Consider the following 17,138-nt stretch of genomic DNA (forward strand, 5'->3'; position numbering starts at 1 on the left):
GAGAGATTTACCATCATTTCTTGTCTTGCTGGCAATAATTTACTAGACAGATAGGGCCTGATTTAATAAAGCTCTCCAAGGCTGGAGAGTATACACTTTAATCAGTGAAGCTGGGTGATCTAGCAAACCTGGAATGGATGTAGTCCAGGATTCAAAACATTTCATAGCAACAAGCAAATGATTTTGAAGAATGTGTTTGCCTGGATCACCCAGCTTCACTGATGAAAGTGTATTCTTTCCAGCCTTGGAGAACTTTAATAATTCAGACCCAAAGTAAGAAGAACTTTACGATACCAACAACAGGTCCTCTCCTTAATCCTAAAAATCCAAAAAGATTTTGACTTTAAATGCAGTCTTTGGGTGAAATGCAGGGTGAAAGGGACCAGGCTGAGCTGTGCTGTGGCCATCAGGATCAATTAGGTTCTTTGACAGCATTAAATATTTTGATAAATTGTAGTCAACCTATAGCCTAAAATCTATATATATGTCTGGTGGAGCAATGTTCTCACTAAAATATTCCAAGGAGAAAACCACAACATATACTTTTTTTGGTTTCAGAACCAGAACCGTACATAGTGGATCATCTGCAAAACCTGTCAGTAGAAGAAGGCGAAGACGCTATATTCAAGTGTAAAGTGTCGAAGGACAACGCTCCTAATGTCCAGTGGTTTCTGGCCGGAGTTCCACTGCAGAACAATGAGATGAATGAGATTTCTGTCCATGGAAAAATCCACACACTGACCCTTAAGAAGGTCTCTCTGGATGATGCAGGGGTGGTCAGCTTTAGAGTCGGACAGAACAGCACCGAAGCAGAACTAGAAGTTAAAGGTAAATATCATGGGGTTGAAAAGCTATTTTTATTTATTTCCTCTGATAGGCATAAACAGGGTACAAATACCTAAGAATGTAACCATCACTACTTCCCACCACTACATATCTCCCCTCATCTTGTGTGTAAATTCCCCCACCTCCTAGGATGTAAGCTCTTCGGGGCAGGGTCCTCTCCTCCTGTGTCACTGTCTGTATCTGTCATTTGCAATCCCTATTTAATGTACAGCACTGCGTAATATGTTGGCGCTATATAAATCCTGTTTATTATTATTATTAATAATAATAATAATAATAATAATAATGTAGAGTGGGGAGAGGTTTGTATTTCCCTTACCATTAGAGTGTGTTCAACTTAAAGGCTATACCTCTTCCAGCACTGTAATCGACGGACGAGGACGTATAACCTTACATTGGCTGACAGTCTTTTCATTCTCTTCATCTACTTTAAATAGCTAGATACATCCCAACCTGACATGTTCTAGGTGGTCTCATGTGCTTACTGGCATCATGCGCAATGAGAGAAAAAAATGATTTAGTTTGTCTATTTTTAAGAAGGTACTTTGCATATTATGCTGATGGGGATGTTTATACTGACTGCCATTCCATACATTGTGCTGTATGTTACATTCTCTGAACCACCACACTCTGTACATTATGGTAGATGTGACATACTCTAGACTTATTCAGTTCTGTATATTTCCTGGTGTGTGCGCTGTGATGGATGTGACATACTCCATACCCCATTTTGTATTTACGTTCCCTGCTCAGCCTGTCTGTACTTCGGACTGCAAATTTTGTACACTGTGCTGTATGTTTTATTGTCCATTTAGGAAGGATTTTTTTTTCTCCTGTTGGAGTAAATTGAAACAGGCTTTATAAAAGTTTTTTTTTTCCTTTCTCTTTGTCTATAGGGTTTTTTTTTATCTGGGATATGTTTATTTCCCTAGAGCTTGAACTTGATGGACTTTTTTCATCCTGATTAACTGTATATGTAACAATCTTGTTTTAGTTGCCGTTGTAAAATTTGCAAAGCCCCTGCAGCCAGCCGAGGCAGAAGAGAAGGGAAGCGTCACAATGACCTGCGAGCTCTCCAAGCCCAACATGGCGGTGGAATGGAGGAAAGGCTCTCTGGTGATCAAACATGGAGGAAAGTACGAGGTCACCGTAAAAGGATCAGTTCACAGTCTACGTGTTAAGGACATTGTGCTGGAGGATGCCGGTGAATACAGCTGCATCGCGGGCAGTGAGAAAACTTCAACCGACCTCCATGTGAAAGGTAAAAAAGGGAAGGTGGGGGGGTCAATGCAGAAATAAATATCAGTTACTGTTAAACGAGTTTGTTTATGAAGCAGTGAGTCTGACAATCAGTGAAACATTCCCCGGTGGAGAGTCCATTACTGCCATTCAAACACATGTATCTGGAACATTATTCACCAGTGAATGTTTCAATGAATATGAGATTGATTAGAATACAATAGAATTTCCCACCATCATATATACATCACCTAAACCTGCCTGATCTCAATGTTTTTTTCTTGCAGAACTATAATTCCACTTTTAAGCCATTCTCTACCATTAGGAATGCATACCTAGGTTTTAAAAACAAACCCGACTTTTAGATCCAAAGATATCACATTGAAACAAGTTCCTATTTATTGGTGACATCTTTTCCTTAATTTAAAATTCTCTACAAAAATCAGTGGTATCTTGAATAATCATATACAGCAACAATAATAAAAGTTTTTATATGTTACTAGGACCCAACCAAGATTTTCTGTGATGAGTTTTAGTTTTGATTATAATGAGAATGCTAATAATTGAATAATTTTTCTAGCCCCTTCATCTGTGATTGCCCGGTCAAGAAATCATTCTTCCTGTTTTTTCTATTTTTTCATTATTAATTGTATTCTCTTACATTCTGGGCATTTTGTATTTCAGCCTTGCCAGCAGTTTTCACACAAGAACTAAATAAGATTGAACTGGAGGAGGGTGGTGCGGCGGTGTTGCAGTGCCAGGTGTCCAAGGCCGGAGCCCCTGTGGAGTGGAGAAAAGGCGCCTTGGTGCTACAGCCCAGTGATAAGTATGAGATGAGCCAAAATGACACTTTACTTGAACTAGTGATTCATAACGTGGACCCTGAAGACTGCGGCCAGTACACATGCAGCACGGATGTCGCTCAGACCACCGCCTCCGTTTTCGTACAAGGTAACTGATGTTAGGAAGGTGGTGGGGAGGCTAAATCTGCCTTCAATTCTAGTAAGATTTTGACATTTTATTTTTTTTACATAAAACTTTTGGGGTCTTAAAATTTCCCAATATCACAGCAAATTCCAATAGGGATATAAGGACAAACACTCGTAGTAAGAGATTCTCTTGGAGCAAACTTGCAATCTGGCTTTAGGCGTGACTCAATGGAAGCATGCCAGACTCCACAAAGAGATCAGGAAACATGATGGCCGGTATAGGCTTTTCTACTTTAGCTGTGGCTTCCTTCCAATGAAAACCAACTGTAAGGATTTGCACACCTTTTGTTGTGATATACACACAGAATGTTGTTAAACTAAAATTTCAGCTGAAACTTCAGATAAACTTTATTAAACAGTTATTAAGCTTAAAAACCATCCCACACTGACCTTTGTAGCTGAAGGTGGTGTGAAGCAATTCATCCTCCAAATTTACATTCTGCAAACAGCCCCTTCAAAGGCACCTGCTCTGTGTTTCCGATACAGCGTAGAAGGTTGGTAGGCAGCAGTGCTACAGCTGGAAGGGGGCTATTATGGGTTACAATCCCTTGGCAGGTGACACAGGATTACCTGAGGTGCAGAATCTAAGTCACCCCCTGGAGTGATGGGTCAGTGACCCTAGTGGCCACTTTGCTGCAAGGAGGTGACTAGGTCCCCACCAGTGGGTGGCAGGGATCAGATAGCTTCAGCGTAGGAATGGCTATCAGGTCAGAACACAAATAGTCAAGGTGAGGTAACTGAACAGGCTTAGGTCTTGACAGGCGGCTGCCAAGGCAGAGTTGAGGTCGAACTGATGTCAAATCCCCAAAATCAGAACAGAAAACTAGCTGTCAGAGAGGCAGGAAATGCTCTGAGAATCCAGCAACCTAAAACTGGAAATGGAAAGGTTTAAAAAGGCTCCACAGCCAATGGCAGGAAAGGACTGAACAATCTGCCCTTTGGCTGCAGCACCCACTCCACAATCCCTTTTAGGTGTGCACAACCCCAGTTTTTGTGCAGGAGATGCCGAGAACAGTGGAAAATTCACGGCTAAAGCGAGGCGGGTGAATGTGCATAGTTACAGTAGTACTTTAATTTTGCCAGGGGAATGTTTAGGTTCACTTTTTTTCTTGTGCTAGATTTTAAACAGATTTACGACATTTTGCTAATAATAGGCAAAGACAACTTACACCTAAAAAAATACAATTTTAGAAAAATAAATTTTTAGGAAAAAAATTAAATTTGGATAAAAAAGTAAAACCCTATCGAGTCTGTTTAAAAATGTAGTCACAAATGGACCCAACATTTACCACAAATGTACACATTTTTCACATTGGATTCAGTTAGAAAATAAATTTAATATGAAAAATGTGCAAATTTGAGATAAAGGTTGGGTGAATCTTGAGTGGAAATATTTATACATAGATCCCTAAACATAATTACCACACTGGGTAGCTTGCATCTCTCCAGTGAAAAAGTCAGAGAAAACAAGAGAAATAGCTGTTGGTGAGAGAGGAACATATTTAATAAATAGTTGTAATGATTTCCTTTTAGTCGTTTCGTAGTTGTTTTGTGTAGTTGCAGTTGGGTATTTTCACACTTGGGCACCCAAAAATTTTCCCAATCTTGATTAAGTTTTAATGGGGACCATGATACTAATAAAATGAATGTCAGAACAATTTAATACATTCCTTTTTGAAGTTTAACAATCTTAAAGTGTTATACTCTTAAAAACTATTTTAAACACGTTGCTTTTTTATGTGGTTTCTCACCATGCTTCACAGTTGGTTTTGGGAATCGGCGATTTACTTGTTTTACCAATTTTCTTCTTCTTCAAGCATTGCATATATTATATTTTGCATTGTTTATGGTTTTTAATGTCTTGGATTTGTATCAAATTTTTATTACATTCATAGATTATTGCAATTTCGGTAATCGAAGGTGTTTTACAAGTATCCTGTTTTACCATTCTTTGATGTTTTTTTTTCTAACCTTGGAACTGGTCACCAGAGGGTGAAGTAGTTTCCGCTTTAAAGAACACAGATGTCTTTGCGGGGGAGACGGCCACTTTCTCCTGCGAGCTGTCCTGTCCGTATGTGCGGAATGTTCAGTGGTGGCTGGACGGCGCGCCCTTACAGAACAGCCCCGTGAATGAGATCTCTGTGCACGGAGGCACTGTCCAGACCTTAACGCTAAAAAACCTGGGGACCAATGACTCTGGCGTTGTCACCTTCAGAGCTGGCTCTCTCGTATCTTCTGCTAAACTGTTAATTAAAGGTATTTTAAAAAGACTAACACAAGCCTAACAGAGCTGGTTTCAACCATCTGCTAGTGTTTTCCCTTTCTGGAACAAAACCAATGTTTTGGAAATTGAATGGGATTATGGGAGGTATGGTCATGGTATGGCCGTTGTATGGTGTTACAAAACAGGAAATATACAAATATGCAGTTCTAGTATTCACCACCAGGGGCTTTTACCACCCATGGCCAACCTGCCCTACCTTCCCATGCCAGACATCATTCTGTAAATGTGACGGTCACTTACTCATGGTTTGTGGAAAGGTGACATCTCTGGATTTGATGACAGAAAGGAAGGAAATCTGATACCTGAATGTTTTAGGGACTTTACAATGTTTCTGTGGAAAGCGTCATCCGGTAAAATAGACCTCTGTCGAAAAATTAGAAAAGTTGTAATACTATTAGGAAATGAATAGAGCTTTTTAAAAGTGACCATTCCTTGTACGTCGGATCTGATTTCAGGTGTCATGCAGAAGACTTTGTTATAATTATATTGTTGCAGTTTAGAATGATTCTGGAGGAGGTAAAACACTAGTAGCGATCTAATATTGTGTAGTAATATAACAAATAGCTCAACAGCTAACCCTGATCAGCATAAATCTATTTTATACAGCAAAGCACCAGAACTTTCTACATACATAGTGATTTAATTTATTTGAGTTATTTTGGTAAGGAGGCAATAAGGTAATGAAAAGTGCAAAAACCCATGTAACAATGTGATTTCTCATTAGTAAAATTAGTGAAGAGAAGCATTCTGATTGGTTGTGTTTGGGGGGGGGGGGGGTTAATGCACCTTACACATCCCCCTTGATGTTTTAATTGCTTTTTTTTAGCAAGAAAATGTCATTATCACTGCATTTAATAAAACCAATGTAAAGAATTGTCTGACCTTAAGGCCAAACTAAACCCAAAATCAAACAAGGTTAATTTTTAATACAATCAGGTTCATTAGTTTAAAATATAAGAATTACATTTGTAAGTGAATACAAATTCAAAAAACTCCAATTGTATAGCTGTGCTCATGCCAACAAGTGTTCACCATCTACTTTTTGTGACTTCGTATATTGCCACCTTATTCTTCTTCATAGTTTGGGTGTCACATTGTCACATCTGGTTGACCCTCCCACCAGCTGAATTCAGGGGAAATAGACTATGCAGTGTGCAAGCACATTTGGTCCATGGTACAGATATTCTGTTCCCCTCTTTGCTTCTATACACTGGGCCTGATTCATTATTGCTCTCCAAGACTGGATAAGATAAACCATCATGGGAGAAGCTGGATGATCCAGCAAACCAGCAATAGATTTCCTAAATTAATTTTCTCCCATTTGGAAAATGTTTTTTAAATCCTGGACCAAATGTATTCCAAGTTTGTTGGCTTACCCAGCTTCTCCCATGATAGTCTATCTTCTCCAGTCTTGTAGAGTTTTAATAAATCAGACCAACTGTTTCTATTCACTTATCAACCATATTGATATTAGAATTCACCTTGAATAACTTGGGGTTTAGTTGGGCACTAAGCTTACAATCTGTAATATACAAATGTCATCCACATTTGATCTGACTTTCTTGCTGTTAGATGGTTCCTCCTTTCCCTTTCCAAAAACATCAGTTTACTGTTTATTAAAAGGTTTTGGTGCTTTAAAGTTTTGTAACAAAATATAGATGGAGTCATTTAGTGTTTTTAACTGAAACAATTTCAATGTTAGACAATCTAAACATACATGGATGTAATGCAATATAGAAGAAGACAGAGGGGTTTGTTGGCAAAAAAAAAATGTAAAATCAATCTAAAACATTACATAGCACATAGTCTTTTATAGTAAGACCCGACGCGTTACGCCTGATAATCAGGCTTCTTCAATATCAATACCAGTTAGACACTCAATTCAACATCTCAGGTCCTTCTTCATTTGAACTCAAAAAATTTCAATAGAAGCTATTTTTGGATGCCTGCCAAGTAATAAAAAGTGTATTTGGGAGTGGTGGACATAAACAACAATGGTCTCCTGTGCAGAACTGACCTGGAGGCACTGGACTAAACTGATTTGGAATCCCTGTGGGGGCCCCTATTGCTTGAGAAGGGTTGAGGGCCCTCATGCAGTGACACACTTTGCACCTCCCAATGTCACTCCTGCCTATACCCATTCAGTTTCCATACAAGATATTTACAATGCTCATAAATCACGATGCTCATGGTTTTCAAAAGGTGCAAAAATTGCTGAAATAGGTGGCAGATGAAATTAGCTGCACCAGAACTTGATGTACATCTGAGACTAAGAATCTGATATTTTGTGAATTGGCCATTTGTTTAAAACATCTGAGGGCCTGTTTTACAATATATCATTCTGGACTTCTGCATAAAAAATGCACATTTCACGCATTTCCCACTTTTTAACATTAGATTATTGACACGTAAAAGCAGAACTGTAAGGGGGAAAATATCTAGGTATCTATTTGCTTTCTTGCTTTGTGTCTGCCATCTCTGCCTTCAGTACCATCTGATGTCCTGGTAAAAGAAGGAGACCAGTTACAACACCTGATATGCACACTTTTGCCAGGTCAATGAATCGGAAAATATTGAAACCAGAGAATCAGCATGACAGCTTCAGAGAGCAGCAATGGAGGCACACATATTTTTCTCAGTGTAGGTCTCCTATATATGAAAGGTTTCTTGTAAGAACACTTACATTGACTCTATCTAGTATTTTTTATTATGAAGTATGTTGATGCATAAAGTATGCTATAGTTTTAGCTTTTAACCCAATGCCAAGTGTACAGGATACACAATCAATGATAAATATTGACTATTCTTTTAACCTTAGGTGAAGCTAAACAAAATAAAGTGATTTAGTAAACTAAAAAAAGAATACTCTCTTCATATCAGTAATTCTCATGTGGGGTATAGGGACATTCAGAGCAGTATTTCTCAACCTTCTTAACACCGGGGAACCTTGTGAAATAATTTTTAGGTCTTCAGGGAATCCCTACCATAATTACTGTATTTAGGATTCACAGTACATTAGTGTGATGGTGACATTCAGAATGTCACCCTTACAGAAAGCCAAAAGCTAAAGGAACCCCTAGCAACCTTTGGAGGAATCCTCTAGGAACCTCAGTAGGAACCCCCAAGGAACCCCCTAGGAACTTCTGTAGGAACCCCTAGCAACCTTTGGAGGAACCCCATAGGAACCTCTGTAGGAACCCTGAAGGAACCCCCTAGGAACCACTAGGAACCTCTCTAGGAACCCTTTGCAAGCTCTGTAGGAACCCTCAAGGAACCCATTATGAACCTCTGTAGGAACCCCTAGCAAGCTCTGGAGGAACCCCCAAAGAACCACTAGGAACCTCTCTAGGAACCCTTTGCAAGCTCTGTAGAAACCCCCAAGGAACCCCTAGAAACCTCTGAAAGAACCCCCGAGGAACGCCTAGCCACCTCTGGAAGAACCCCAGGTTGATGTTATCAATGCTGTCTGTGCAAATCTTCCCTAAATTATTTCTAAAGTCAAACATTTTATATTTTAGGCAATGCTTAAAATCCTTGTCAGGTTTTTGTTCTCAATCTCAGTCCCACTGAAGCAAGTACTCTTCACTTTCTGTCCCAGTGAGTGGAGATCTCTCAAAAGAAAATGGAAGTTTCTTTAAGGACAGCTGTGAACAAAACCTAGGATCATGTCCTTAGTCCTTTAACTGTAAAATGTTGGTTTGTTCTAACTTTCTGGCCCCAACACATTAGGTTTGTAGGTGCTTTAATGTCTTCTCTCTTCACCAAATTTGTTTCTGGACAGCTGCGGGTTGTCCATGATGATGATTTTTGTACAGGAGATGCTCAATCAGAAAGCATACAGAGATACATATTGAAAAAGGATTTGATGCAATTTCCAGAAACAATTTAAGCACCTGAAGTTAAAGCGCAACTCCAATTAGGGGACCCCAAAACTTTTTACAATTACAGAAACCCTTTACACACTTTTTAGCTTCTGCAGACTTCAATCTGGTATGGTGACATTACAGCCCTTCCTCTTCTGGTGGTGGCAGTGGGTGGTCTCTTCTACTGGACTAAGCAGCACTCTGAATGATGTGTGAGCATTACTCAGAAGTCTTCAAGTCCATGGGGTGTCCTGGTTTTACCCTAAGTTGATTGAATGGTGCTGGCCACTATTCAACCCAAAAGAGACCAGTGGGGGAAGCGATGGCAGAGCAGTGACAAATAGTACAAAGAGTAATCTATCTTTATTGTTTCATTAGCATTTTTATAATTTACACTTGTAAAATTGAAACAAGAACCTATCCTGTACACTAAGCAACACCAATGAGCTGGCTTTTGATTTATTATTGGCTGCCACATGGCTTTTAGCGCTAACCACAGCTTCATTTATCCACCATCATGCTTTTGCTTTCAGTGCTATGAAAAAAGTGGAAAAGTCATTTTCATCAAGGGCCTTTAATGCATGTCCCTTTGACGTGTTGGTTGACAGATCCAACTCTTGAGGTGGTCAGTCCAATGAATGACCTCGCCATTGATGAAGATGATACTGCAGAGTTCATCTGCCAATACTCTAGGCCAGTGCAGGCCACCTGGAAGAAAAATGATGTAGTCCTAAGTTCTGACGGAAAAAGAATTATTGTCGAGCAAGATTGGAATGTGGCCAAGCTGACCATTAAGTCTGTGGTTCCCGAGGACGGTGGTGTGTACGTGTGCGAAGCTGAAGGCACTAGAGTTGTGGCTATGCTCGAAGTTGAAGGTGAGGTCTTCCACCACATACGGAAGACTCCTTCTTTTGCCAGTATAACACGTCAACCATTATTAAAGATTACTGACCTGGATGGGTTTTAGGTCTTTACAGTTCTTTTCCTATCTTCTCCCATAAAAGAGATCAAACTTTTAGGTGCAATTTTCTCTTTTTACTTGCAAACTGGGGGCGATTTGGTTCTTTCTGGTTTAGTGTCAATTTTCTGATATAAATGTTTCAATTTCACCTATAAAAGGGTCATTTTTCAAGGCCAACTAAGGCATGATCTTCATTGATCATTTGCCCAAATTATGTTTTTTTTTTATAGTACCACTGTGTTTTATTTTAAGTTTGTGAACATTTATAGTTTTCAGTACTTTTACTGTCAAAAAAAATTCCTGTCTTGTTTTTGGTATGTACGGTAAATATACGTGTCACATATTGTTCTTGGATTATTGGTCCTGGTCTTACAATAACTTATAAGCAAAAATTAAACACTAGAAAGAAAAAAAATAGCTATACATCCATATTTTTGCATTTTTTTTTAAGGCGTCAAAACAGTCCATTGCAAGTTAGTGCTAGTTGTGGGTCTTTTAGGAATATATTTATAAAGCTGGGAGTCTGACATTCATCTGAGAATTAATCACTGTCATTAAAAAACAAATACACCTGGAAATTACTCCACCAGGGAATGCTTTGGTAAATTTTCACTGCTTTATACTCTTTAGTATTTGAGTTTCCTAACAAGAACTTCTAGCTAAACTTTGATAGAACACAGCAACAGGCATTGTACCCCGGCAATGACAGAGTCACACCTGCCTGTCATAGGCAGCCACTAAAGGTAAAGCTAAAACCTTTAAAAATGTATTTTGGACAGAATAAGGAAAGATTAAAATCTGCTCCAAATGACTGCAGGCAAAGCATGGAAAAGCAAGCAATTCATTTCACATCACTGCAACACAAAGGAATGCACAACTGAGATGTGTTAGAGTGTCATCAACTTTGAATGGTTTCCTAACACACAGCAACATTCTTCTTCTGCATAGGAGCCATCTGTGTAATGTGGTGTTTTTTGTGTGTTGTGGTGCACTGGTAGCCATTAATGCACAATGTACTACTAGTTAACGTGTGCAAGTGCATTGCACATCAGTGTTAAGGGCTCCTGGACACAAAAAATAGGTGAGTAATCGTCTCTCCAAATTATAGTAAAAATATCTTTTTAGACACATGTTCCCCATTAAAAGGTTCCGCTTCACCCCCCAGTCCCAGCAATGGTAAAATTTTGGATTGCCTATCACTTGCAATACCAGTGACAATGATCACTAGGACAAACAGGGAGAATCTCTCTCTATGCAGGTATTCAGACCAGTCCCTGCTGCTATCTTTTCTTGTGCAGGGCGATGGGTCTTGTATACACCCCCTATAGATTTCTATAGGCAGGGATTTCTATAGGGGGATGTAATGGGCACCACCCACAGTTCTGCACCCTGCACAGGTTATGAACAGCACAGTGATGAGGTAACAACTACTTGTCCAAGTATATATCTGGGTTTACAAAGACATTTAGTGCAGCAATTCAGATTTAGACTCTTTGTGCCTATTCATATATATACATAGGTCAGAGTTTAGCTTTAACTTTAAACCCAAACCTTAACCTCACAAATCCCATTCATATTGTAGTAAAGAATCAGATAGCATCTCCTTAGTCTGATGCCAAATCTCACAGAATCATATATATTTGTGAATCAGCTATTTTACATAAATTAATGCTTAAGGTTTGCAAAGGGAATAATAAATATTTTATTGTTGCCATTACTGGCATGTAATATTCCAAAATATGAAATGTATTACTATAAGCAATTATTACACTATGATTATATCAATACATGGTTTATAATCTACTCAAGCTGGCAATGACATTTCTATGAACTGGAACAGATAGTGGTAATGCATCATTGATTATTTTAACATTTTTATATATTTTTGTATGATATTGTTCTTCTATTATTATACCTTCTAGTATTATGCGTGTGTCTCTGTCAATCATTCATTTACTTTATATATATGCTTTCCTTTGAACAAAGTAAGCTATCTGTAGATTTATCTGAAAAGATATTTGATATTGTCCCAAGATTAATAGTTAAACAGGTCTATATTTTACTGTATATGTGTTCTGTAAATTTGTTGGAACAAATATCTTAGATTTTAAAAGCAGCTGCAGTTCAGATTAGTGAATTGGTTTTATAGCAGCCTCTTGTTGTGTTTCCAATCAGCCAAGAATAAGATATTACAAGGTCTGGAGAACGTAGATGCAGTAGAGGGTGGTGAAGCTCTTTTTGAGTGTTACTTGGCCAAACCAGAATGCTACAACTACAACTGGCTGGTAGATGATGAACCAGTAAAAACGACAGAGAACATTGAAATGGTGTTCTTTGAGAATGGGCGCAGGCATCTCCTCTTGCTGAAGAACCTCACTGCTGAGGACAGCTGCCGAGTCACATTCATGGCAGGAGATGTGGTCACATCTGCTTTCCTCAATGTTCGAGGTAAGGCCTGGGATCGCTGCATGCCAATTATGCTTGCTATGCTATCACTGGCCATGCCGCCTCGCACCAATTCACCAGTCTGCATGTAGTCGTGGAACCCAGTCAACCTATTTCCCCAATGTTGACCTTCTTTTAATTCCAGGATAAAGAGATAGAAGCACCCGCTTTAAACTATGGCTAGTGTTAATGTGCCTGTGGAGGTCTTATTTATCCAGACCATGATGTATCCACAGCAGTAGTAATTCATCTTATTTATATGGATTTGTTCTGAGTTGTTGAAGATGTTTCACTACCTATCTAAGTGACTTCCTCGGTTCATATATTTGTTAGTAACATACCCCAGCATAATTATCCACATGGGCAACTTTGACTATTGAAAAACAGGAAACTATGTTACCTTCCATTGTATTTGGTTACTGAAATATGTAAATAGGGTTGCTTTGACATATTTCATGACAACATGAACAAAATGCCTATTTAATGTACAGTGATGCGTAATATGGCGGCGCTATAAAAATCCTGTTTAATAATAATAATAATATTAATAAAATGAGGGTGACTATGTTGCTTGTGTGGGTACCAATACTGGGGTATGTTCCCGATATTCTTGGATCACCACTTGGATGAGCGCTGAAATCATCTCATGAGTTATTAGGTTTCTTATTGATTATTTTTCAACATTTGCCCTCTACCTGCTTCATAACATTGCATGGCTAAACCCTACCTTGGCATGGCTATTGCATTAGAAAATGTATTATAGAAGAAACCTTTTCAATTCATAAAAAAGTGTATAAGCTACAAAAACTATTTTAGCCTTATTTGTACAAGTATTACACTTATGCATAATAAAACAGAAGAAATATTAGAAAAGAAAGGAAGCCATATTATTTGAAAGGCTCTTATGCACACGATCTGAATGTAGTACAGCAATTTTAATGTCTGCTGATAATACCAATATTAACCAGGGTTAACAAATGAGTGGCAAATAACACAAACTTTACCTTTGTTTGGGAGATTTTCTGTCCAATTTTCAGAAGTCTAGCATGGGACAATAGTGGTATTCATAGATAAGAGAATCGAATCTATCCTTCTGTTTTAATTTTTAGAGAAACCCGAGCATAATAGAAATATAAAGGGTAATCTTCAGAGACCTAGATAAAAAGATTTCTAATGAAGCAACAAACACTTCATTGTTTAAGGCTGTTACTGCCTCAGTTAGGAATACAGATAGGTACAAAAGCACTAAATAGGTATAGTTGGTAATATGTTTTCCCTAGCTAGAGACTTTGGTAATACTTTTTCTTTATTTTTTTTATATTGATATGATTTACAAATAAACATTTGCTACATAAGAATGTATTCTGTAGAGCAAAAATAGCTATCCAAAAACAGAACACAAGAAAGAAGCTTGCTTTGCAGATGGTTTAGTCTCATCAAAATGTTGTAGGTAGCCCGCTGATAAATATTGAGACACTGCTGTGATGACTGATTCAAGTTCTATAAACAATCCGTTTCTTTCAGAGCAGAGACAACAACTAAGAGTTGATAAATTGAAATAAGTAAAAAAGAGGCTTGAACTTCACCTGCTGATTCACTTGAAGAACACGAAATGTTAATATGCAATATTTCAAATGATAACTAGCTTTATATATACAAAATGACTATAAATTACCCTAAGGCTTTTTGTTTCTTTAAAGTTGAAATGTAGTAGAATTTCTCAGGGGATATTGGCATGGAGAATACAACAATGTATGTGTTTGACTCCAGGTTTGCGCCTGGAAGTTCTGAAACCTCCGACTGATGCTCAGGTGACTGCTGGTGACAAGGCGATCTTTACTTGTATATTAAGTGAAGCCGTGCCAGTAAATGAAGTCTCTTGGTACTTGAACGGATTGCCTATTCAGTCAGATGAAAACTGGTCCATGCAAGTGGAGGGCAACCAGTACAGGCTAACTCTTAAGGACGCCCAACTACATCACTCCGGAGAAGTGGCTTTTGCTTCAAGAGATGTAGTTGCGTCTGCCAAGTTGGTCATTCTAGGTAAGAAGGTTCTCAGCTATCTTGTGCTAAATCATAAAACTATTTTAAAGGCCAAGATTGCTTAAAACACAATGATTCTATCATTATATATATCAAAGGCCTGTTTTGCATCCCTGTTTTGAAAAATAGTCATACGACCATTAGTTATTGTCAATGTTTTGGCCGTCTAATTTGGTAAATCATAGTAAATTTTACTGAGTTGATTTCTTCACTCATAACTTCCTTGAAAATGTCTTATCGGGTGTATGTTGTGCCTTTAGCCCTCCCCGATCCCCCAGAAGAGCCGGAGATTGTAAGTAAGACCAGCCGGTCCGTGACTCTGTCATGGTTCACCCCCTTGAACGATGGTGGCTCCCCGATTATTGGATACAATGTTGAGATGAAATTGCCTGGTGGTGATTGGCAACAGTGCAACATGGAAATCATTCAAAGTATGGAGTATGTTGTGCAAAACCTGAAACCGGGGGAGCTTTATCGTTTCCGAATTTCCTCCATAAACAAGCTGGGTGTTGGGGAACCGGTTCACTTACCTCAAACAGTTCAGCTAGGTGAGAACCTGTGGCCTCGCACCATGAGCTTTAGAAAGCTGTGTAGATGTCTACTCGCATGGCTTTGTTTGATTCATTGATGCCCTGGGCTGAAAAAAGCTGAAAACGCATCATAAAATATGTATAGTTTCCTTCTTAAAATCACCTGCTGTATGTCTAGATGTGAACTTTTCTATGTTGCTCTGATTGGGTCCATGCTTCACTGTAGAGTTAGTTAAATGCAAAGCAGCGCGACTGGTGCGACCACTTTGCAGAAACCAAACTGGACTTACTAAGGGTATGTACAGCTGGAATGTTGAGATGTATATGCCATGGGTAAGCTTTTCTTGAACTAAAGAACCCAAGAAACATGGCTACCTCATGGATCAGCAATACCTATAAAAATTCTGTGCACATTTTTTTAGCTTTGAATGGTATTTGGAAAGTTTAGAACCCCTGACAGGTTTTATTACTGGATTGAGTAAGTAGCAAAAAAAAGGCACTAACAAGGTATAGAAGCTAAAGTTTACTTTTTTAATTACGGAACTTGAAGGATAAGAACACTCAACATATTTCATGAACTAAAATCTCCTTTTATCAGGACATAGATTGTTGGTTTATTTGGACTCTTACTGGTTTTTAGGGTGTTAAATCAACTACCAGAACCAGATGCATAAGCATGCTTTTGGATTAAGGGAATTCATTATTTATAAATTGGTTCAACACCCTAAGAGCCCAGCTTAACCAGCAGTTTAAGCTCTGTTGAAGGGAGAACCTTACAGCCCTATAAAACACATGAATTGTTAATTTTTTTTTAACTTTTGACTTCTGTGATGAAACTTGGTCTTCTTTACCTTTGGTGTGGCATTCTTATTCTTTTTGCACCTTTTATTGTTCACCTGATATACCTTTAAGGCCCTTTTATCTTAGAGAAATGCCTAGTTAAAGTAATGTGTGCCAGCTGAGAAGATTCATCCTTTGTCCTGGTGACCATTGTCACTGAGACAGAAAGCAAAAGGGAATCAAAAAGTGTACAGATGTCTCCAATTGCATTGATTGGAATTGGGGTCACCACTTCCACTAACATCCGCTTTGGAGAGATTTTCTCTCTCTCTACTGGACTGGAGGAAATTGTCCCATTGAGACACACAGTAAGAAGAAATCTGCCAGGGGTTCAACATTCCTTGCTCCAAACAAAAATAGAAGCTGAGTTTAGATTATGCTTCGGTAACATGCACAGTGCTCAAATGGATCAGAAAATCTTCTCCAAACACATCATGAATGAGCATTCCTTAAAACTGTCTATCTGCACATACCCTATTCTGACATTTAGATTTGCACTAAATAATTGCATCCAGATTTGGACTTACCTTTCGGATGTTGAACAGTGAATGCAGATACTTAGGAAGCTGCTGTAATTTGGTGCTAAGTTTGACCTAAACAAAAAATTCATCTGCATGGCTTTTAGGCAACATTGTTTTTGAGCTTTCATTTGTTTACTCATTGCTTTATTGAATAGTAATGTTTATGGGTGAATAGGAAGAATGTGGGGTATAAAAGCATCAAAAAACATTAGACAGAAATTGGAATTTTAGAATTTTAGAACTAGAAGAGATTTCCCAGCTATTCATTTCCCAGAGTGAAAAGCTACGAACAAGGACCCAGACAGTAATACAATCTAACCCTTCTGCCTGTGCCAAAACTTCTGTCAAAACTGTTTACATTAGTTTGAATTGAACATTGTTGCCCAAAGGAATGAGATATGCTTACATAGATTCAGTTTAGGTATACACCAACTTTTAAACTTCCAATTTACATTTGGCCTTTGACACCAACAAATTAGGAATTTTGGCTGTAACTACTATTTGTGTATTTGTAAAGGCCCTATTACTTTCCACATGTCTGTAACTTAGGCTGGTGTATCTGCAAGGGAGAGGCAAC

At 38.5% G+C, this 17,138-nt stretch overlaps 1 protein-coding gene across 1 annotated transcript in view; it reads left to right on the forward strand.

The window, feature by feature from the left end:
- OBSCN (obscurin, cytoskeletal calmodulin and titin-interacting RhoGEF) overlaps positions 1-17,138 on the forward strand; it is a 233,612-nt gene that overhangs the window by 112,919 nt on the left and 103,555 nt on the right. Inside the window, exons 66-73 of the mRNA XM_072413427.1 lie at positions 559-828; positions 1,841-2,107; positions 2,770-3,036; positions 5,064-5,330; positions 9,830-10,096; positions 12,358-12,630; positions 14,398-14,670; positions 14,931-15,218. Of these exons, the coding sequence (XP_072269528.1) occupies positions 559-828; positions 1,841-2,107; positions 2,770-3,036; positions 5,064-5,330; positions 9,830-10,096; positions 12,358-12,630; positions 14,398-14,670; positions 14,931-15,218 (2,172 nt within the window). The remainder of the gene's footprint in view (positions 1-558; positions 829-1,840; positions 2,108-2,769; positions 3,037-5,063; positions 5,331-9,829; positions 10,097-12,357; positions 12,631-14,397; positions 14,671-14,930; positions 15,219-17,138) is intronic.

Source organism: Pyxicephalus adspersus, chromosome 5, assembly GCF_032062135.1.
Source record: "Pyxicephalus adspersus chromosome 5, UCB_Pads_2.0, whole genome shotgun sequence".
Lineage (NCBI taxonomy): Eukaryota > Metazoa > Chordata > Amphibia > Anura > Pyxicephalidae > Pyxicephalus > Pyxicephalus adspersus.